The sequence below is a fragment of the Microcebus murinus genome, chromosome 10 (genome assembly GCF_040939455.1).
Source record: "Microcebus murinus isolate Inina chromosome 10, M.murinus_Inina_mat1.0, whole genome shotgun sequence".
Lineage (NCBI taxonomy): Eukaryota > Metazoa > Chordata > Mammalia > Primates > Cheirogaleidae > Microcebus > Microcebus murinus.
The window spans coordinates 33,182,824-33,207,950 of NC_134113.1; the positions used below are offsets into that span (position 1 = coordinate 33,182,824).

Genomic DNA, 25,127 nt, shown 5'->3' on the forward strand with positions numbered 1-25,127 from the left:
ACTAATTTCAAATGAATTGCTTAAAGAGATTTACACAGTTGCTATTCCCATTCATTTAAATGCAAAGAATATAGATCAAATAAAAATGCACATTTAGTGTTGTCTAATAAAAAGAGTAATTAGAGCTAATATTACATATTAACTACTGCAGTGATTATAGCTTAGTAAGAATTAGAAGCAAATTAAACTTGAAACTACAAATGTAAAATATTGTAGTATTGTTTCCAATTTTATTTCATCTCTATAAGAAATATAGCATGAAATAGTAACTTATTAACTTACAAATACAAATCTATCTTTGTGCCCCTTCATAAGAGTTCTTAGCATCAATATATCATTGAAAGACAAAATCTATGTTTTTCACTTACTCAACCAGAATCTCTAAGCAGGTCCTGAAGATGAAAAACAGACTTCAACTGGTCTTCAGAAAATCTACTTTCTCATGTATACTCTTCTCACACTCAATAAATACAGTGATTTCATTGTACCCAACAGACAGCAAAGAAGTCTTTTACCTTGTTTGCTCTGTACTACACAGAGATACCTCAGGTTCATCAATTAATATTACGGCAGTTTTCACATAAATCTTGCTGATATCCTATCCCAGGAAATCCACTACTTACAAAAAATGTCATACAGCACTGCTGGCAATGAATATGAAGTAAATGGGAATTTAAACATTTCTTTTTTACAAACAGCCTTTTTCATTTTTGTGTAAAGTTTGCTTCACTGTGTGCCAACATAGTAACATACATTATCAATGCACTTGCCTTCATTCCAACAACAAAAAAACATCTCTTTATGTATTTTAAAGTAAAAATATTGGCATCAAAAATATCAGTATTTTCATATGGGAGAAGTCATGGGTGGTCCCAAAGCAGAAAGAACAGGAACATAGGCAAATCAACATATGAAAGAATATTATATATTTTCCAAAGTGTACCTTGAAATGTTTGCAAAACAGAGCTTACTTTGTAAAAACAGATCTACTTTTCCTATATTGACAAAAAAAGGGGAGATGATTGGTGATCTCCTAGATCCAACTCTCTACCTACCTCTTCCAGATAAAGAGCAACATACATAAAAATACACACAACTTATACTTCCAGTATAAATGGGAGATAAAGAAATTATAACCCGAGATTTTTTGTAAGTGGGGTGTTAAGTACCCAGAACCAACATAACCCAGTCTGATTCCACACTTGTGCAGAGGGCATCCTATTAAACTGAATGGATAGGTAAGAAGTGGAGGTGCCCAAGCAGTAGAAGAACTCCACATCATCTCCAGAGAGAGACAACATCATCCTGAGGGGATGGCAGAATTGAAACCACATACATAAACTGAATTAATAAATCCAATGGTCATGGCCTACATGAGAGAAAAACTTTTAAGCTGGGATCAAGATATACAATGTAACCAAAATGTTAAAAAAAAAAAAAAAAAACCAGCAACAACAACAAAAAAAACTTTTTAGCAGGTGGTGGGCAGGCAGGAGTGGGGAGGAGGAAAGGGATGTATGTTTCCATAACGTGTGTGATGCACACCACCAGGGGATTGGACATTTCGGGGGGAGGGAGGGAGCAGGAGCAATATTTGTAACCCTAATAATATTTGTACCTCCATAATATGATGAAATAAAAGGAAAATAAAATAAAATAAAATAAAACCCACCTATATGCTGTATAAAAGTAAATACCTAAAACAAAGTTATTCAAAATGTTAAAAATAATAAATATGGCCAGGTAAACAAATACAAACAAAAATAAACCATATCAGACAAGGTAGAATTTAGTTTCAAAGACATGGAAGAGATAAATAAGGAAACTTATAGTATTCAAAGCTAAAATTAATAATAAATGTAACAGTTATCTACAAAACAGCATGGCAACAACATTCATAAACCAGAAACCAAAGGAAATAAAAAAGAAATAGACTGATTAATAACACATTAATAATAGAGAGATTTAAAATATCGACTCCCTCAGTCCAAAGTAGATCAAGTAGACAGAATACTTAAAACAAAAGATCACTAATGTAGACTTGTAAATGAAAAAATAAACTCTGTATCTCAATTTAAAAAACTGCCTCCTTTTTAAATACACATGGAACATTCATAAAAACTGAACACATATCATATTTTATTAGCAAGAGAGCCACAGTAAGTTCCCAAAAGCAGAAATGGTACAAAAATTATTCTGTGGCTATAATGCAATAAAACTAGAAAAAATAACAAAAAAAATGGCCTTTCCATATGGGAATTTATAGTCTTAAATAAAAGATAAGATAACCTAAAATTGCAACTGCTGAAAATATCTGTGTATCAGATATTGTAGACTAAGCATTGCTCAGAGGAAAATTTATAGATTTAAGTATTTATGCCAATAAAAGTGAAAAAAGATAAAAAATAATTGAATTCAATATATAACTCAAAATTAGAAAAGAATAGCATAATAAACACAAGAAAAGCAGAAAAAACTAGTATTATGCATTAATGGTAGGAGTAAAAAATGGTACAATCTATGTAAAGGGAGTCTGGCCCTATCTTCCTAAATTATAGATATCATTTGGTCCAACAATTTTATTGCAGGAAATTAACCTAAAGATATATCTAATGAAGTATGAAATTACATAGGCGTCAGGATATTCACTGTGGCAATGTGACAGTTTGGAAATCATTCAATATCCATCAACAGGCAACAGCGGAATAAATTCTGGTACATTCACACAACAGAATATAATGCAGCCATGGAAAAAAGTATTGTGAACTCCATAATATGTTGTTAAAGGAAAAAAGCAAGATAAAAAATAGTACTTAAAATATGCTACATTTTGTGAAAGAAAGGATTATCATATATACATGTGTTTTTTAGATATGTATGTATATGTATATAGATACACACATATATGTGATATACATATTATACACATTATACATATGTCACATATGTGCCATATTATACAAAACCATCCATATATGGAGAAACAGAGAGAAAAGGACAGAGATAGAAGCACATCTCTTTGAGTATGCTTTTTTAAATGTAGTTTTCAGTTTGAAATCATGTATCTATTTTATACATCAAAAATAAAACTGAATCAAATGGGAAAAATGAACTAATTGTACATCAGATTCATAATATAATGACAAAGATAAAATATTTCAAATGATTTTAGAACATACTATTTAAATTATGTCCCTTTGGGGATATAGTGAAAAGATAGAGAAATGCAAAGAAAGATTAAATTTCATAAGTTTTATTGTAAGTAGTAATATTGGCATTGTTGTTTTGAAGCTATTTTATTGATAAGATATAGCAAATGGTTATTTTAATGGTTTCATAAACCAAGGATTATATTGGAAGAGAAATAGAACACAACTATAAAGTTATATCAATATTTGATATCTCCAATTCATATTCACAGGACAAGACAATTTGAGTATTAAAAACAATAAGATAACTGACTAAATATACTGAACTATAAAAATTCATAAGTTCATAAGAATACAGAGACACAGACAGAGAACAAATACAAAAACAAAGTAAATAAAACAAACCAATACATTTGGCACCAATGAAAGTAACTAGGGCCACTAAGACCTTACTTTAAATATTTGTCAACAAGTAAGCATTTATCCCTATCTTTCCTCTACAGATTATCTCAGGATGACCAAATAGTTCTAATTAATTAAATATTTTCAACTTAAAGATGTAGAGGAAATGGTTAAATTAGAAAACTCACTTTTCACATCTCCTATTGCATTAATTGACGCAGGCCATATTAATCAATGGATGAACATTAGATGAAAGGTTGATGGAGAACTTTGTTCATCCATTGGAGAATTAGGCTACCACCAGCTCTATCCAATAATCAACTCATCATTAAAAGTAAACAATCAAACACTGCATGATTGCTGATATAATGAAACATGAAGCACAGAACACCACCTATGAAGAATTCCTGTGAAAGCAGCTGAATTTGAGTCTAATCAAGCCTTTTGAGCTAATTTGCAATTATAGGAAATAAAGGGCTTAGTGAAACAATTTTAATGACACTAAAAGGAAGTAAATGGACAAAGCCAGAATGCAGGACAATCTGTAAGAACCAGTTAACACAGGTTCCACAACTTATTTGTGACATGGAAAAAAAAAATGGGAGGACCACTACAGATTCAAAGACCCATGTAAATGTAATATATAGTCATTATTCATGTTATGATTCAAATAAACCCAGATACTTTTGAAGACATTAGGAAAATTGAATTATGGATTATCAGTTGATATAGACATCATTTTTAATTTTATTAAATGTTACAATGCACTGTGATTAAGTAAGGGAGGATCATATTATTAAAAACTGTCTTCTAAAGTATGAAAGGATAGAATACATAATTTGGGGATTTGCTTTAAAAAAGAAAAAGTAAAATATAAAACAAAAAGGTAAAAATGAATCAAAGGTTGACTACAACTAATGATTATATGGAATTTCCACATATTATTCTTTTGTAAATGTTTGAAAATTTCCACAATAAAAAAGAAAAACAAAATATAAGCAAGCAAACAAACAAAACTAATAACAAGAAGTCCTAAGTAGAAGTAGAACTAAACACAAAAAGTGGGCTTACTTCTATTCCCTTGCCTACTCCCATTCTACTCCTTGATATTTCAGTCTACATCACAGTTCCTAATAATTGCTGGATGGGGAAGGAGGGCAGGATGGTACCCTTTAGGGGCTTCAAAATTTTAGCCATTTGTATTGTGTCAAAGTAAAGTTTTTATCAAATTCCTAACTTTTTGGTAATCCTTGATTCTTTGTTAACCATTATTAAGCCCCTAGTAAGGCCCTTGAGAATCTCATAACAAATTAATTAAAAAATAGGATTTTAAGCTAGGTAGTGAATAATACAATGAGATTTTAATTTTAGAATTATCACTCTGTAAACAATGTAGAAGTAAGTTGAAGCTGAATTTCAGTGGGTGGAAGAGGGAAGTCAGGTGGTAAGAGGTAAAAGCAAGGAAAAAAATCCTTTTCCCCAAACTTGACAACAAAAGGTAAGAGAGATGAGGCAATGATAGAACCCAATGTGAGGTAACAGGAAAATCTGTTTGTTTTTTAGAAATGTGAGAGGAAAGGCACAGTGATAGGAAGAATCTGACAGAGGCAGGTGAAAAAAGATGGCATACGCTCCTAGAAGGGAATGATGGAAATATTTATAGAAAATAAGAAGGTTGGACTGAAACGAGAGAAGATATTTTCATTGCTGAATTATATGGAGTATAAGATATGATGAAGGAAGTACATATAGTTATGTAGATATGTAGAAGTATCCATGGAGGGACCAAGAAGTACATGGAGATTCCTCCTGATGAAATCTTTCATGTGGTATTAGCAGCCTTATCAAAGAAGGAAAGGTTAGTACAAGTAATGTATGTAGCCAAGGAGAGTAGTGATGAAAGGATTTACCAGGAAATAGTTATGACAGCTGATGAGAAAGCATAGGATAAAATTATCATGGCACCATATGGGTTATATTCCCCATTGGAGCTCAGATCACTACTAGTTATAGCAAAAGGAAGAGAGAAGTGAACATACTAACCTAAGGGACTACTTACTACCTTCTTGCAGGTGGCAGAAACATATTCCTTTTATATACATTAATAGTCATCTTATTGTCCTAATCTAGATAAAATATTAAATAACAATAATATAAATAAAATATGCAAATTAGTGATGGTGGCCTATTCTAAAAAGTGAGTAAATGAAACAAAATACAGCTATGAGAAATAACTATTTAAATATAAAAAATTTCATTGTTCTCACCAATTCGAGTGATTTTATTATGTGAAAGTTCAAGATTTTGAATATTAGTGCAGCCATCCAAACCATGAAAAGAAGTCAGTTGATTTTTATTAAGAAGAAGAACACAGAGATTTTCCAAATTTTCACAGTTGATAGTCTCAATATGGTTTTCCTAAAGCAAAGAATAAATGCAATTAATTTTATTTTATGGCTTATTAATGAAATATTTAAAGCTTGCAAAAAGAAGAAGGATGAGATGGGATCTCCAAATGAATATCTGAATCTCTAATTTCTAAGATAACAATGTAAACTGCTATACTATTTTGATGAAAATATTAAGTAAATTAATAAAGAATTAATTTTAATATATTTATTAATATTCATTGAAAATATAGAAAATACAGAGGATAATGTAATAAATTATTTTAAACAATTTAAATAAACAGTATATTTATTGTCATTATTATTTCTCCCATTTGGAATGAGACTGACTACTATAGCTCACCAAGCCCTGTCTCACCTGTATGGGTTGGGTGGGATTAGATAACTTTTAATTTTACTTTACAGATATATGAGTTGAGAGGACGCCACCTCAGTGGATACAGCTGACAAGCTTCATCTCCATCTGGATCTGATTTAGATAAGATCCTGTGCTTCAAGCCTGAGGCTGATGCAGTAAGTTGATGACACTTTGGGGTTTTGCGGACATGACTGCCTTTTGTGTGTGGGAAGGGTATGAATCATTAGGATATAGAGGGTAGACTGTGATAAACTGTGACTTTCATGGCCCCCAGTAAACCTCACAACCTAATAATCACAAAGTCACACAGTCTCCCCCCACATGAACTCAGGGCTTAGCCAATAAAACATTATCTAACAGATGCAAGCAGATGCTTGCTAAGCACTTGCATATTGGAACTTGTCTTTTAGGAACACTCACTCTTGGGATCCAGCACACCTGGAAAGAAGCCCAAGATAGCCATGAAAGATTCCAATGTTCCAGACATCCCTGCCAAAGTACCAGACATTTAAGAGAAGTGATTGTGGACAATCTAGCCCTACCTTCCATCTGATTGCAATTATGTAAGAGACCCAATCAACACAATATATAATAGAAGAAATACCCAGCCAAGTTTGGTCTCAATTCATGGCCCATAGAATCATGAGCAAATAAGATGGTGGTTGTTTTAAGCTACTAAGTAATAAAGTCATTTGTTATGCAGCAAAAAATATGAAAAACAACAACCATATCATATACAAAAAAATATAAGTAATTTCCAGGTCATACCGCCCAATCAACTTTCCTCTCTGGTTCTCAAAAAGTTAGGCCCTTAATCTCTTTAGACCCTGAGTTATGAGTTATTCTAGTAACTGTTTCTTCAAATTTAGTATTTCTAAAACATGAAGATGAATACATTTTATATTTTATTATAAGATTAATAATAGTAGAACAGAGGACATACCTGTGCATCAATGTACTTTAGTTTTTTGCAGTTACCCAGGCTCTGCAAAGATGTTAATCCACAGCGTTGAAGTGACAGAAACTGAAGATTCACACACTCTGCCAGGGTAGAGAGACTACAACCTGGCAAATCTTGTAATGTAACTGTTGTAACCTAGAGAATCAATAAAATGGGGGTGATAACGTTACTCAACAAAACTAAACATAAACTATATAAGCCTTGCAAAATTGTTCAGAAAATTCATCTAGAAAAGTAATACTGTATGTTAAAATCCACATTTATTAACAACTCAGTTTTAGTTAAGCTCTCTCATCTTTTTTCCCCACATAGAAAGATAAAATATTGCAATCATCCATGACCAATTCAAGTTGAAAAGTAAAGTACATAAAAGCAATAAAATAATCATGTATTAGCTCACTCCCTAATTTTTCACCAAATTCATTTAGCTTTTCATGCACTTGGCATTATTTTGAGGATTATACTACATAAATGTTTATGATCTGCATTTAACAGTATTTTAGGGATCCCTGGATAGTATCAGGTACCACAAAGGTCAAGGAATAGGTTTTGTGTCCATCCTGCCATGCTTCAAATAGAATAGTTCAGCTATCTTCCAAGAAAAGAAGAAACTTTGACTGAGAAGAGATATTACATAACCTAAGTAGAACCATGTAATTATAATTGAACCATGTAATACAAATAACATCCTATTACAAGTCTTCTGTATTATAAAGGTCTGAATCATACCTACTACTGAATAATATGCCCAGAACACATAGAATGTGTGAGATACCAAATTATGAATAGTATTTTTTCTGTATTTTAAAACATTTCAAAATCTATACATTTATAATATTTTTATTATTGAGATATTCCTGTGGACCTAATATTTCACAAATCTTTTTTTCTTAAGTAATTTTTCTATCTTCTTGATTTCAGCCTTTTTAAGTAAAGAAAATTCAATATCAAAGAGTATATTCAACTTCATAGCAGGACTATACTTACAGTTCTACAAGACTATGTCAGATAGAAATATTTTCACAGAGATTAGAAAAGCAATCCACTAAATAAAGTCAAGAGTTTTCATCTAAATAAAATGGCAGAGGAAAAACGTAATATTATATTGGTTATTATAATTGAGGCCATGAACTGAAATAAATATTAATATATATGTTAAATCACTTTATATTAATAGAAAGAGTACCTTCATATAGACACTTTAGAAATCTTAAGGCCAGGTTTCCCATGTATTTAATACTCATTTTAAAATCATTGGCTTTATAGGAAGTACATAGTGTATATCATGCTTAAACAGAAATCATAAAAATATTCTATTAAAATTGAAAGCATTATTATTTCAAAAACACCACGGAAATGTAAAATTTTAAAGTGCAATAACTCCTTTTTGTATGGAATGTCTTCTGTGTATTAAATGAAACTAAACATTTTAAATTTACATTAGTAAATGGGAGACCGTAAGTTCATGGGAGACCGTAAGTTCATGGTGATATAAAGGAGGGCATTAGTCTACTCCTTGTTTAAGTAGCAAAAGCAATAATTGATATTTTAAATTTCAGGTAAATAAGAGTTTCTAGCTTCATAATTATTTTAGACATTCTCAATCATTTATAATCTACAGCAATTTTGAAATAAATTTACTTTTCAAAATTTTTCAGAAAGAAACTATATTTATTCATTAGTGTGAAGTTAACTTCTACATTGCCCATTTAATCTATACACAGATATAAATTCTATAAATGGAAAATTGGCTCTACACTAAAAAAATGAAAATTTGACAATTACAGCTATAGTAACAAATACTACTTGATGTTATAATATATATTATTTGGCCTGATTTAATAACATGCTGCTTTTAATCAAGCATATAAGCGCAGTTAAGTTCTAGTTATTCGTGATGTGACAATTGCTGTAGTTTAATTTTATTATAGTACAGGAGGAACAACTGTTGCAGTATCCCTGTTAGTGATATTTGCTTTTTTTTTTATTTTAGCATATTATGGGGGTACAAATGTTAAGGTTACGTATATTGCCCATGCCCCACCTCCCCCCTCAAGTCAAAGCGTTGCATATCTCATACATTAGGTTTGTATATATCCATCCCCTTCTCCCCCGCACCTGCCCGACACCCGATAAATGTTATTCTTAAATGTCCACTTAGGTGTTGATCTGTTAATACCAATTTGCTGGTGAGTACATGTGGTGCTTGTTTTTCCATTCTTGAGATACTTCACTTAGTAGAATGGGTTCCAGCTCTATCCAGGAATATACAAGAGGTGCTATAACACCATTGTTTCTTAAAGCTGAATATGATGGGTTTCATAGTATTTCTTCCTCCTTTTTACAAAATACGTTAAAACAATCCCTATGGTATAGCAACGTATTCTCTATCCTATCCTAGGTTTTTCCAAACATGTGAGATCAAAATGAATTTTTATATCAATTATTCATACAAGCATGACAATCATCATATACACAGAATTGCTTTATGCTTCAAAAATTAAGGTCAATATAGAATTAGTAATCACATGTGTTAATCACTGTATGGTAAGTTTGAAAAACAGCAACTAGAGCACAGTGGTGTTGGCTAAATGTTTCTTAAATAAATAAATTAACTGCTCTAACATATGGCAAAATTCAAATATATTTATAGTATTATTTCTTTCGTTTATAAAGAACAATAAAAAAATATTTTCAAAAATTTATATTTTCAGTCTCTCATGACTTGAGAATGAACTGTTCCACCTATACAATTTATGAATAATTCATTATATAATATTTTAATAAAAGAGCACAAATTATACCAGAAATGATGCAGACTTAAAAATAAAAAATAAAAAAAATAAAAAAAGAGCACAAATTAATTTTCCATTTAATCACCTAAATTTTCCCAAATCCTTGACAGCTCATTATATATAAAATGACCTAAAACAGCTATATACTTTTTAGAGATTTCCTTCTCAATTATTCTGAGGTCAGCCTAAGGAGTGTCAGTCATCTATGATAAACTTTAATTATGAAAGTTATAAAAGCAACAACTCTATTTTTTTACTTTTTGCAGAACATTTGTTCAGTGTCCCAATCTCAAATCTGTTCAACATAGAGAAATAAAATGGTTTACAAATCAGCTGCAAAACGACTGAGTCTGAGGTATGATTAATGGCTTAAATAAAACAGCTAGAAAATAATTTCAAGTAATTCATGTGTCTTCCCAACAGCAGTTCATTTACCTTGTATAACAGAAGTGATATATCTTTGATCTAAAAGTTAATCAGAAGCTAAAATGTATAAGGCAAATTTATTAAAAAATCCTTAAGCTCAGTATACTTTTTTGTGGTTGTTATTTAAAACAAGTTACCATTAGTAGCAAAATGCCAAAAATAAAAGAAAAATTAATTACTTAAAATATTAAAAATAGAAAAAAATAAAAGCATATTCACTATTTATAATCATTACTCTTTAGTGCTATCTTTTAGGATATTACTGCATATAGTGGAAAGTTCCAGTATTTTCAACTTAATAACCACTTTGATGAAACAGACTATTAAGCATCCCTCAAAAATGAATTTGATTTTTTCTTTATTTGCTTGAGACCCACATTTGCAAGTGACTATAATATATATTAGGAGACCTGGGCCACGTACTTAACAAATAATATTTTTAAACTCAACAATCCTATATGATAGATACAGTTCTTCCAGTTTGTGAAAGACAGAACTCAGGCTCAGAAAGGTTAAGTACTTAAATAAGGTGACATAGCCAATAAATGGTGAAAAATTAGAACCAAGTTGTTATTCAGTAAGACTTGTTAGTACTTGATTAAATTATACACAAACAATTTTTACATTAATTTCCTTTTTAATCAATATACTGCCTAAACTGTGAAGACAGTAGTAAGATGGAGATAAGATTAACATTCAACTTTTCTTTATCCATCCACTTATCCATCCTCCCACCAACCCATGCTACCATCAGGTAACGACAACCACTACAGACTTAAGATGGTTTGACTTATGATTTTTTGAATTTATGATGATGGTGTGAGAGCAATATGCATTCAGTAGACACTGTACTTCAAATTTCAAATTTTGATTTTTTCCTGGGCTAACGATATGGAGTAAGATACTCTCATAGAGCCAGGCAGTGGCAGGCAGCTGCTTTCGGTCCACCGCATCATCCCAAGATAAACAAGATACTCTACAGTGTACTGTGCTTGATGCTAGATGATTTTTCTTCCCAATTGTAGGCTCATGTAAGTGTTCTGAATACGTTTAAGGTAGCCTAGGCCAAGTTGTGATGTTTGGTAGGTTAGGTGTATTAAATGAATTTTCGACTTAAGATGTTTTAAACTTACAATGGAGTTATCAGGACATGACCCTCTTATAAATAAAGAAACATCTGTATTTACCTGGTAACATGTATATAAGTCTGAACAAAAGGAAGATCTGATTCATGTCCTGAAGTCTTTAAGCAAATGAATTCATTACTGGGTGAACTTTCAGAAGAGTAAACTTTTCTAAATATTCTCTCCAGAAGGACCTGCCAAGGTTGGCAGTGAGTGATCAGGATAAGGACAAAGATGTGAAGCTAAGAGATTAGAAAGTCAAATAAGAGTAAGAGAGTGAGTCATGGGTCAGTAGCAGTGGTGAATGAAGACACCATGAAAAGTCATCTACTAAACAGAATCTTTATAGGATTTGTCTTAAAACAAAAGATGATATTTTTTAACACTTTAGCATTTATATGGCACATTCACATGTGATTTTCATTTTTATAGTGTATATTTGATGTTTCAAAGCAAAATTAAAAGCTTGAAGGATTTTAGTGTCCTTTAGAACATTGCTGCTCAAAATGGTCCATCAATCAGCATTACCAGCATCACTTGGGAGCACTGTAAGAATGCAGAACATTGGGTCTATCACCAGACCTATTGAATCAGAATCAAAATGTTAACAAATCCTTAGATGATCTATATCACATTAGTTTTCCAGGTCTTGCAAAGAAGTAAAAGAAAGAGAGTTAATCCTCATGTTATATAAAGTGACAAGAGTTCCAAAAAGGGAACAGAGAGTGAGCAGGAGAAAAAATGTCAAATAAAAAAAGATTCACACATCTTAACTTCCTCAGTGCTCTTCTCATTAGACAGATTAGAGATCTACAATGAAAGGGAAAAGAGCACTACTGTTTCTCTAACTTCAGTTTTACTTTTGAAACGAGTACAGTGTCAGCATGAAGCTGTCACTTATACCTAGCTCTAACAGATATTCATAAAGAAAATTAAATAATTGCTAATGTCATCACATTGGAAAGCCTGCAGCAATATCTTAGGGAAAGAAAAGTACATAAAGAATGGTTCCAGAGATAACATAGCCCAAGAAGAAAATAAGAGAAGAGCAGATGAGAGATTCTATATGTAGCTCTACAGACCTGATGAATATGGCAAATACATTCCCTAGGAAATGGAGCTGTGGTCCACAACCCCCCAGGCTGTGGCCTGTTAGGAACTAGGCTGTGCATTATCGCCTGAGCTTTGCCCTGGCCCCTGCCCCTGTCTATGGAAAAATTGTCTTCCATGAAACTTAGGAACCGGGCCTCACAGCAGGAGGTGAGCAGCAGGAGAGCACTAAGCTTCATCTGTATTATATCCACCACCACTTGAGCTCTCCAAAAGTTTTCTTCCATGGAACCAGTCCCTGGTGCCAAAAAGGTTGGGGACCGCTGAAACAGAGAATAGCTCAAAGTGTATTTCCTAGTTTTTGTCCCTTACATTGCTCTTTCATAGCCCAGAGGTCTCTTCTAAACCCCAATATTTTATCTTTTCACAGAATACCCTGAAATCTTATTTATAGCAATTATCAAGATTCATAATAATGTATTTATCTGCATATTTATTTGTTTAAGCTCCATAAAGGCAAAGACTGCATTTTATTTTTGTTCCTTTCATTTTCCAATAAATAGTGATAAATCATATTGGACAGATGGATACTTGTTGAGTGAATAAAAAAATGCATATCTATTATTATGAATCTGTCTTTACCTAGGCATCTGTCTATATCAAGAAACTACCTAAACTTTATTGAATGCATTTGACTTTCAGATCTTAGCTAAATATATGTATTTTTATCATAAATACTTTCTAGTATTAAACTATTTAAAGTTTTTTCCCTGTTTTCCTACATATTTGCTAGTTACTGTGTCTTAATTTGGGTCAAAACCATGATCTCCATAACCATAGAAAATTAGTAGCATTTGATGAAAACTATTTTAAATTTTAGGCTAAATGTACACCACCTTTATATAGGACATGACTAAATAATTATGTTTTTATATAGGAATTCTTGGGTCTTCTATTATGAAAACCCTTCTTTCACAGCAGTAGTCATTACAAATACACGTCCTTCTAAAAGAAGCCACTAGGTGGCGCGGTGGCCCAAGTCTAAAGCAAACTTCTAAGTGACGTTAAATTAGTAGTTTTCCAGTTTAATTCCAACCCTAAATTCCCATATGCGTCCTCTCTTAGATGCTTAATAATGGCTATAGGGACCTTGAACATGGGATTCAATATATTAAAAAATATAAGCCAAACTTTTTATAGTGCTTCATTTAAGGAGAAGATGCTCTGAATAATTTTTGCTGAGAATTTTAAAATATACCCTCTCCCAAACGGGGCAATATTTCATTGGTAACATCATCCATTAAGAGACAGCACTCATGTATACAAAATATTCCTTCTACTAAGATTTGAAAAGTTACATTTTAGAGAGTTGTAATTAAATATGAAGAAGTATTATAAAATTAGAAATACCTGCTGTAAAGTATTCCAAGGGCCACACTGAAGAATTTCTAGTGTATTCAAAGGGGGCATCATGTCAGCTGGGCATTTCACAGGTCTCTTTCTTTTGACAATTTTCTTTTGTTGATGCTGCTTAAAAATTTCACACCAAGGTTTAAATGATTTTATCCAAGAAGTTCTCTTTTCTTCAATAGCAGATAGAAGTGTTGATGCTGGTACAGAGCAGGTCATGGTATTTTCATGTTCAGTTCTGCTTTCATGGCATTCTTCTAAAATTTCCTTAATCTCAAGTTTAAGAGAATTTACTTCTTTATAAACCATGGAGCTTTTTGAATTACAGCCATCCAGGTCTTTGCAAGAATCATGTCCACCTAAAATATAATCTTGCTTGTTTCTTTTGCCTTCTTTATTTATCAGGGCATTAGTAGTGTTAAAAATCACAATGTCACTATTCAGAGTATTGTCTTTTGGGTTCTCCTCAATTTCTTTGGATTTTAAATCAATTTCTTTTTCTTGTAGTATTACATTTTCTCCTATATCTTCAACATTTTCTGATTTTAGTGAGAGTAGTTCTTGTTTCATTGAACCAACTAAAGTATTATTCTCTATATATAATGATCCATCCTGTTCCTGTACCTCTTCTTTTTCTATTTTTTGTACCTTTTCCTGCTGATTATCCTTGATTATTTTCTGTGCCTGGTTGTTTTTCACCTCACTGATTTCTTGGTGATGTCCTAATATTATTTGGATTTCTTGTCCCACATTCTCATTTATGGCATGTTCCAGGGTTTCCTCTTTGTGTACTTGAGACTTTAATTCTTGCAGCTGGAACTGTTCTTTCATATTTTGTTTTAGATGTGGGTGTCCCAACTCATGTTTTTGGCCTATATTTTCACATTTTCTTTCTTGCTTGACCAATTTTTCTGAACATTGCTTTTTTGCTAGGTTTTCATTTTTTTCTTCTATTTTAAAATCTGCCAGAATTGCTTGATTTGATATAGATTCTTTTAATTGTACTTCTATTGATTCTTTGAATACGAGCTGTCTACCTGCATTTTCTCTCATGTTTGATTCCTCAACTGGCCAAAGTGGAACATTTTCCTGCTTCTTTGAATTTTCGTCAACTACCTTTTTGGCTATATTCTCCCTATTCTTTGAAGTATCTTCAACAGTTAAATGTTTGGTATTATATTCTTCCTTCTTTAATGCACTAATTATTATTAGCTGTTGGCTTTTATCTTCTCTTAATCTTAACTTTTCCTTGTTTACTAATTGTTCTCTTTCTTGTCTCAGGATATTCTTTTTTTGCTCATATTCTTTTTCTCTCCTTTTTCTATCCTCTTCATTCTGCTTTTTTCTTGCTTCTTCTATCCTTTGTTCCTCCTCTAATCTTTTTTGTTTTTCTTCCTCCTTTTGCCGAATTTTTGCTTCCTTTTCTTTCCACTCTTGTGCTTTCCTTTTCTTACTTTCTACTTGTTCTTTTATGATTGGGCCATATTTTTTGTAGGCCATAAATGCTTTATATTTAGCTTGAATTTTTACAGCTGCATTATGCTGCAGTTTTAACAAACGCACATTTTCTTTTTCCTGTAGTTCTTTAAATCTTGCTCTTTCCTCTTCCATTTGTAAATGTAAGTTTCTAATAAAGTCCTAAAATAAAGTAAGATAATTAGTAGTCTGCATAAACTAAATATGTGATTTATTAAAATACCATCTCAAATATAGATTGAAAATAGATACTAAAACTGAAGTCTTAATACTATAAAATTCACTTAGAGGAACTAAGGGTATTTATTTTAAAGGATTTTTTTTAGATATTTAGGAGATTGGATCATGTTGGTAAGTTGATACTCTAATATTATGTGTACAGTTAAGAATCAATTTCTGAGAAAAGAAAGCTATTAAATTAGACAAAACCTTAAATAAGGATAATTTTTAAGAAAAAATGGTTTAAACAAAAACAACTTCATATAAAAATGAAATGCAAGTGTTCAAATAAAAAATATGGCTCATTAAATGAACAACAACAAAAAAAATGGAACTACACAGCTAATGACCTAAAGAAGAACTTCAAAATTAAGTGTTTTCCCAAAACAAACAAAATAATAAAGAGGCCAGTATAGTGGCTCATGCCTATAATCCTATAATCCACTCTGGGAGGCCAAGGCAAGAGGATCACTTGAGGTCAGGAGTTCAAGACCAGCCTGAGCAAGAGTGATACCCTATCTGTACTAAAAAATAGAAAAAATTAGCTGGGCACGGTGGTGTGCACTTATAGTCCCAGCTACTTGGGAGGCTGAGGCAGGAGGATTGCTTGAGCCCAGGAGTTTAAGGTTGCCATGAGCTAGGCTGACACCATGGCACTCTAGCTGGGGGAACAGAGTGAGAGTCTGTCTCGAAAAAAAAAAAAAAAAAGGTGAGAAAAAAAATAATAAAGATACAAAATATATGTCAGAGGTAAAGAAGACCAGTACAGAAACTCCAACATATGACTGGTAGGAGTTCCAGAATAAAGAACTTAGAAAACTGAAGGGAAGAAAATAATAGAAAAATATGTTTTCTCAACAAACATAAAAAGACCATAGGATAAAAAGTTGAGTTAACTTTATGCACATGCACACACACACATACATGTATACACAATGCACTTAGATGTTAGCAATATTTCAGAACTCTAAAGAACATAAAAAAAAGTCTTTTAAGGTTTGAGGAAAGATACTATTTTGAGCATTTCTTTATGTTTGAAGATTGTTATGAAAGGTTACTATGTTACTATATTTCTTGCACACAATTCTGTTAAATAACACCTTTGAATTTAAGATGGTTCTGATGACACACTTTTTAATAACAACTTCAGTTTTTATTCACTCCGTAACATTCAAAGTTTCAAAAACCTAAAATTTTTTGAAAAAAAATTTTCAAAAGTTGAAAGCAAGAATTATTTTATGTTTTATTCACTGCTGTGTCTTAAGAAAAATGCTCGACCCATAAGACAAAAGGAGTAATTATGTGTGGATGAATGTATGAGGTGGAAAATTCTAAAGCTTCATAAGAATTAAGGAATAAGCATCAAATAAATTTGTAAACATACATAGCATAGGCAAAAAGACATAAATTGTTAAAAATGCTAATAAACCTATATTATGTACCTTACTATGTCAGTTTTGAAAACAAAATAAAAACGTATTCAACTTTGCAAAAATTGGGAAAATCTACCATCCAAAAATTCTTTCTGACAAGTATTTAAGCATATATTCTAGGAAATGAAAAGTGAGTACAAAAATCATAAGAAGATTCAAGATTCAAAAGAACACTAATGAGTAAAGAAACCATTAACATTTAAGCACTTAAATTTATTGTTACATTGTCTTCTCCTTACATCATTTCACTTTCAAAGTCAGCTGTTAGTTTTACTGTTGCCCCTTTATATTAATAGGTAATTTGTCATTATCCTCTGGATGTTTCTAAGGCTTTTTTCCCCTTTTTTTTTTTTGAATGTCAATAGTTATACTATCTAATACTAAGGTGTGACTTTCTTTGCATCTCTACTCATTGGAGATTATTAATCATCTTTGAATGTTCAGGTTGATTTTTTAAAAAAATAATTTGAAAACTTTTCAACTATTATCTCTTTGCCTCTGCTCCATTCTCTCTGTCCTCTCCTTTTAAAATTATTATCATATAAATTTTATATCTTCTCACTATGCATTATATATCTCTTATACTACTTTTTGCTTTTTTCATTTTTTTTTGTCCTCTCTTTGCTTTAATTTGGATATATTCTATTGACTTCTCTTCTGTTTTATCAATACTCTCCAATGTTATATCCAATCTAGTGTCAAACTCATCCAGTGAATTTTTAATTTTATATATAGATTTTTTTTACCTCTAGAATCTATACTTGATACTTCATTATAGATTCTAATTTTCTTTGATATTACCTACTAGTTTAACTATTTTGCTATTGGATGATAGCTATAGGTGTCTTAATGGCTTTATTAAACCCAACATTTGAATTACACACAGGTGAGCTATTATTGTCCTTTTTTCCTCTTGTCATTCACTTGAACCTGTCAATTCATATCCTTAACCAACATTTTAATTTAAATGTGTACAATAGAAGCCTATGTTTTTAGGAGTGTATTTATATAAACAAATAAAAGATTTAAAATAAGTACAAAGAAAGATAATAATGTTTAGCTGGATAACAGGATTATGAAAATTTTATCTACTTTATATTTATAATTACTTAAAATGATTTTATATAAATTCTATGGAGTGAATAAATACTAAAGTTATATTAATAAATGTATCATCAAAATCATCTTAAATTCAAAGGGATTATTTAATAGAATTGTATTCAAGAGATATATTAACATAATATATGTTATGTTATATTAACATAATATGTGTTATGTTCATAACAATCTTCAAACATAAAGAAATGCTCAAAATAGTATCTTTCCTCAAACCTTAAGAGAAATTTTAAAATTATGATTTTACATGGACACAGTCCATGAACCAGTTAATTTTCATTTTCAAGAAATTATATTTCAAGAAAAGTTTCTCATGATTAATAAATTTAAATTGAGTCTTATACCAATTCTGCATTATCATAAAATGTTCATTTCAAGCACAGTAACTTATTTCAAATGAAGAAAGATTAATGTTATTATAAAAAAATAGATACCTCATGCTGTTTAAATTTGTCTTTCCAAATTTTCTCCTCTTTATGGATTTCATCATTCATCTTATCCTGTTCTTGCTGAACATATGATAATAATGAAATATTATTATAACAAAATATCAAAGAATATTTTGTTCATTATATATGAGTCTCACAACATATATTTGTAAACAATGGCTAAAGATGACACCCAACACAATAGTACTCCTATTTTAGTACTAGGATAACAATTTTAATCTCAAACTAAAGTGTCATATAGTAATACACAGGACATAAAGATGTTTGCAACCTGGGAAAGTTGATTTATTTGAATGTTTATTCACAGAATAAAACATGTTGGCTAGAAATACTGTCAGGCATTACAAAAATTACAAATAATAATGTTTGCAAAATGAGTTTTACATTAAAATTGTTCTCTCTTCATATCATACTATTTGATACACATGATAAATCAGTTCAGTAAGTAATGGTTTTCCTTGAATAACTCTTTATTAGCACACATTTTGTTAAGGTTCTGCCAAAGAAGCAAAAATCAGTAAAATACAATTCCCTTCCTCAAAAATTCTATAATATGGAAACCCTATCAAAAGTTTACACATTACCTCAAATTTAACATAATTTGTTTATCATGAGAGAAAAATTATGAAGGATCACAGTAGAAATCAGTATTATAATTAAAAGATCATGAAAGGTTTTATGCAAAAGATATTACTTGCAATGACTAGTTTTTCAAAAGGTGAAACAGACATTTTCAGCACTTAAGTATATAGAACCAAGAAAATAATTACAACGCTGTTTTTAGGAAAATCATGAGTTTACATTAGATAAAATTGAAAGACAGACAAGGAAACAATGAGGAGATCAGTATTGGAGTTACTGAAGAAAGTATTAGAGATAACCATGTGGGAATCAATGACAGCCTTCCATAGATAGTGTGACAGGAGTGAGAACAGATGTAAAGACCATGTAAATGTGAAATTGTCACAAATTTCCAATTGACTAAAGACAAAGAATGTGGGAAAATTTTGAACATTATCTTATATGAGTTATGGGACCTTTTGATGGTATTTAAGTAAGGGAATAACATTTTTTAAATAAATAGTTGTCTGACAGCACTATAGTAGATGAGCATGAGGAATATAAGGCCAAAGCAAACATTAGGACAATTTGAGCTACAAAGTAGTCGTAAGAAATATGGATTAGAATATGGATAATAAAATAATTAAAAGGAAGAGAGTAATAAAAGAGAGCAAAGAAGGAAAAATAGCTCTCATTTTTCTAGCTTGGACTAATGATGATAACGTGGCTTATCAAAATGAAGAATACCCGAGAAGGAGCATGATTCAGAAAGAAAGACAATGCATTCAGTTTTAGATGCATAAAGTTCTTAGTGTACAGTATCTCTTGTATAGATACATAATCCACTTTAGTTATGAATAGAGATTTAATTCTGAACAGCCTAGTGTATAGATGAGATTGTCAAGAGAGAAAATATATGGAGTAACAAAAGAAAGGGACAAAGGTAGAATCCATGATATTACCACATGCAAGGACAGAAAGAAAGTAATGGGTCTAAAATGGGTGTCAAGGAGGAATTGCCAAACATGTAAGCATAGAATCAAGACAGTGTGCTCCCACAGAAGTCAATGGAAAGGAAAATTGTCAACATTCAAAATTTTACTGACATAAAATGTTATAGACACCAAAATAAGAACTGAAAAGAACCTGTGAAGTATAATATTTAGAGGACATTGATTATCTCTCTTGAGAGCAGTTTCATTCCATGGAGTGATGGTAAAACAAACCTAGCATGTTTAGGATTGGATGAGAGATGAAGAAATGGATATAACAAAAATAATTACTCTTTAAGAAGCCTATCATAAGCAAAGCTAAAGACCTTCTCAAGTGAAACGTAAGAACAAAGGTGATCTCAGAGAAGAGGAAAGGTAAAAAAAAAAAAAACAAAAAAAAAAAACCAGAATAAGTATGGATGCTTATGCTAAATAGCTATGGAATTAGAAAGAAGTTTGTAATTAATACAAAAATGTTATGTGATCATTTGATAATAATGAGGGGGGAGGAGTTGGGTGGAACTCTTGAGAGATTTATGATAGCTGTTTTGGGGAATGGAAGAATAAGCTAACAGAGAACTCAGAAAAGAACTACTGAAAGGAAGTAAATTATATATTTAGAATCCATCATAAAGTTATAGAATAGTCCCACTGGAAAACTTTTAAGACTCAAGGCATAATAAAATACACATTTAGAAATTCATCAAACCTACCAATGTCAAATTTTCTTAAATCATAATTTTATGATAAATTATATATTTGTTTTAAAAAATAAGCTATTAATACAATTACTTGAGTGTGGGGCCCAGATGTTAGATTTCTTTTACATCATCTAAGTACACAGCTGAATGTTTTACCCTTGAGGTAGTCCATAAATTTTGGTTATAAAAGAAATCCAAATGACAACTTAGATGAACAGGATTTAAAAATCAGATGTTTCCTAGATCTGAAAATATCACTAATACTCAATAGCAATGAAGCATTTCCACACAAGCCAGCAAATACTACTCCAATAATCTATATTATATTCAATCTTATTCTAGAATTTCTAAAAAAGCTTCCAATTTTGGAAATGACTGTATAATTCTGGTCTGTGTAAAGAAAATGTAGCTAAAGGAAAGTTAAAGATTCATAGTGCACTATTAGAAAAAGATATGGCAAAACTGTTCTAAAATATTAATAATTGATTTCAATTTGTTCATTTTCCACATAATTAGGAAATGAAATTAACTCAACACAAAAGGCTATAAAACCCTGAACTGCCTAAATGACCACATGCTATTGTTCTTTATACGGAACACTCAAAACCAGCAAGTTCTGGGTAATATATATAAGTCAACTTTAATAATGAAAAACAGACAATTTGGTCCTGCCTGTGATCCAGACATTCTAAGATCTCAATAACCTGCAAGTAGTATCCCAAATCCACCAATATGCCACTAATGTGACCTGACTGTGTAGACCTCCTGGGGGAAACACACAACAGAAAAAAAAACAAACATAACACACATAACACTCCTTCACATCAAAAGATTTCTAGTCCAGAGGATTATCTCAGTTATGGTAATGGGGCAGACTATCACCTAAATGGCTGAACCACCTCAATAAAATATGTTTTACATAATGTGTCATATGCCAAACCACACAGTGAGGGTGCTGCATAATCAAGAAAATTCTGTTACCTTTCCCCATGTTTCGAAAGATATTTTTAAAAAGCAACAGTTTATGTTACAAATTTCAAACTACCTAGGATTATTCCTGAAACTTCATAGACTGGCAGATCCCCCTAAATCTAGTGTCTGAAATTCCAATTAATTTCAATGAAAACTAATTAGGGAGTCTATATTAAGTACTATTAATTCACAGTTAGTTGTTTCCATTATTTGGAGTAACTAAAAGCCATAGAAGGAAGCTCAATCCATACCCTACTCTATGTATCAATATTCTTCAGGAGCAGTTGCTTATTCAAATGTATAAGAAACAAAAACATACAAAAAGTACCTTCTGAATATTCTCTAATTTCTTCTTTTCAATTTCAAATTGTTTCATCCAGCAATATCGCCTTTCTTCCTCTTCTTGAAATTGCTTTTCTTCTCTATCCCTCTGAGCTTTGAGAGTTTCATTCTCTTTGTCTTCTAGTTCTTTCTGTTTGTCTTGCCAAGCCTCAAAAGATTGTCTACATCTTTCCTCCACTTCACAGTATCCAAAACTTATATCAGCATCATCTACATTCATTAAGAGGAATAACATCATTATTATTAAAATCAAATCTGTCAAAATTGATCTAAATTATCAAAGTAATTTTGAAGTGAAGAAATATCAACATATTACCAAAGCAATAATGTGCAAAAAGAAAATACATTCTTGGCCGGGCGTGGTGGCTCACGCCTGTAATCCTAGCTCTCTGGGAGGCCGAGGCGGGCGGATTGCTCGAGGTCAGGAGTTCGAAACCAGCCTGAGCAAGAGCAAGACTCCGTCTCTACTATAAATAGAAAGAAATTAATTGGCCAACTAATATATATATATATATATATATATATATAAAATTAGCCGGGCATGGTGGCGCATGCCTGTAGTCCCAGCTACTTGGGAGGCTGAGGCAGAAGGATTGCTTGAGCCAGGAGATTGAGGTTGCTGTGAGCTAGGCTGACGCCATGGCACTCACTCTAGCCTAGGCAACAAAGCGAGACTCTTGTCTCAAAAAAAAAAAAAAAAAGAAAATACATTCTTGAATAAACATGGAAATTCTACTGAAGTCAATAAAGAAGTCACATAACTTGCTTAAACTATTCCACAAAACTTAATATAAAAATAAAATAGGCTGGGCACAGTGGCTCACGCCTGTAATCCTAGCACTCTGGGAGGCCGAGGCGGGCAGATTGCTCGAGGTCAGGAGTTCGAAACCAGCCGGAGCAAGAGTGAGACCCAGTGTCTACTATAAATAGAAAGAAATTAATTGGCCAACTGATATATATAGAAAAAATTAGCCAGGCATGGTGGAGCATGCCTGTAGTCTCAGCTACTTGGGAGGCTGAGGCAGCAGGATTGCTTGAGCTCAGGAGTTTGAGGTTGCTATGAGTTAGGCTGACACCCCAGCACTTACTCTAGCCCGGGCAACAAAGCGAGACTCTGTCTCAAAAAAATAAATAAATAAAAATAAATAAATAAATAAAATATGTGAGTTTGGGGGGGTGTACATGTAGTTAAGAAAAAGTTAAAGGACATAGTTAAATGCTTAATAAATTCAGGGTAGTTAATCTATTGCAATCAGCTGTACATGTAGAAAAATTTTCAAATACATTTAAATCAAGTTATTTAGGAGGCATAAAGAAAACTGTGAGAACATGGAACTAAGTAAATATGGCAAAGGCATAATAATTTTCAAACATTATAATCATGTTTTTCTAAATGTCAAAAAAATGGTCTAAATTTTTTCAGCTAACTACAGCTAATCACATAAAAATTATCAAAAATATTATTGAGCAGTTTAGTCTACCTGGTAAAATATGTTCATCCAAAGACAAGTCATGGGGATAAAGCTCAGGAACAGAATCAGGACAGGAACAACTGGTTTTACTTCTCATAAACTCTTCTTTTTCTATTTCAGATAACATCTAAGAGGTTAAACGAACAAGTACCAATAATTAAAGAAAGACAAAATAGAAAGTAAAACTATCATTTTAATAATATATTAAATGTTTATATACAGATACAAAGAATTGTATTTACTCCAAACCTCTCTCAAATAAAAATCTATAGCACATTGATAATTTTTCTATTTATGATGAATAAAAATGTTTTTCCATGCAGACTGTATTTTACCTTCCTTATGCTTTTCATAACTCTAACCAGTCTTTATTATTAACATATAATATTTAATTAAACTTCTTCATAATCATTTCAAAATGTTTCTACTAATGTTTGTTTTCCTCCTAACATCTTTCTTCTTAATTGTAGTGATTGTTCAAACATAAAAATTGTTATTATATTCAATATGATAAAGAGAACTTTTTTCTACTTTAACCTGAATTATGCATAGTCCTTATTTTGATCAACAATTCTGCATAATCATATTTTTACCATACTCTAATTGGAAAGATACAGGATATTTATTCCAAGGAAACAGCAGTATGATAATTTACTATTAATATATCAAATTTGAGTGTTACCAAAACACATTCAAAAAAGGTAAAACACTGAAAAAGAGTAAGAGACTTATAAGTAATTTTCAAATTATTAATATATTAAACATTTTAGGGAGCAGGAATAGAGTTAGGTAAAAGGAGAGAGAGATAGATAAAATGAAAGGTAAAAATGAGTCCAAGAAGTGAATCTATAGAAGAGACTTTCTCTTAAAGACATTTGTGAAGTTTTAACCTAATGAAATGCTGGGCTCTTCTTTACTCTTATTTTTTTTAATATGTTTTTCTTTTATCTGTTTCTAAAATACTAATATAAGATCTTCTGTATCTGAACGTTCTATAGAGTGTTCAAAATCTCTGCTGGAATACAGTACACACCTGAGAAAGGTAATAAACTAGAGTATATTCATTATTATCCTCAGAGATTTTTAATCATGCAATAAAGTTATGCTGCTTTATCTACATGCACATTAAATTTCCAAGTATAAATGGCTAAAATCATCATTTTTAATATTCTTAAAGATTGAAATTTGAGTGGTCTTATATTATGTTCCAGAGGAAATCATAAAACCAAAAAGTATTTGCTTAAAATAATTAAATTTTAACATTTTAAATAAACCTAAAATTAGTGAACTATCATCCTATGTAAGAGGGAA

General features: G+C 31.3%; 1 protein-coding gene across 2 annotated transcripts in view; it reads right to left on the bottom strand.

Moving 5' to 3' along the window:
- Positions 1 to 25,127, bottom strand: part of LRRIQ1 (leucine rich repeats and IQ motif containing 1) — a 189,339-nt gene that overhangs the window by 156,414 nt on the left and 7,798 nt on the right. For both annotated transcript variants that reach the window (XM_012740832.3, XM_012740836.3), the window contains exons 6-11: positions 23,826 to 23,943; positions 22,331 to 22,554; positions 18,762 to 18,836; positions 14,084 to 15,721; positions 7,261 to 7,413; positions 5,819 to 5,969 (exon numbers count right to left, since the gene is read on the bottom strand). In XM_012740832.3, the coding sequence (XP_012596286.2) occupies positions 5,819 to 5,969; positions 7,261 to 7,413; positions 14,084 to 15,721; positions 18,762 to 18,836; positions 22,331 to 22,554; positions 23,826 to 23,943 (2,359 nt within the window). The remainder of the gene's footprint in view (positions 1 to 5,818; positions 5,970 to 7,260; positions 7,414 to 14,083; positions 15,722 to 18,761; positions 18,837 to 22,330; positions 22,555 to 23,825; positions 23,944 to 25,127) is intronic.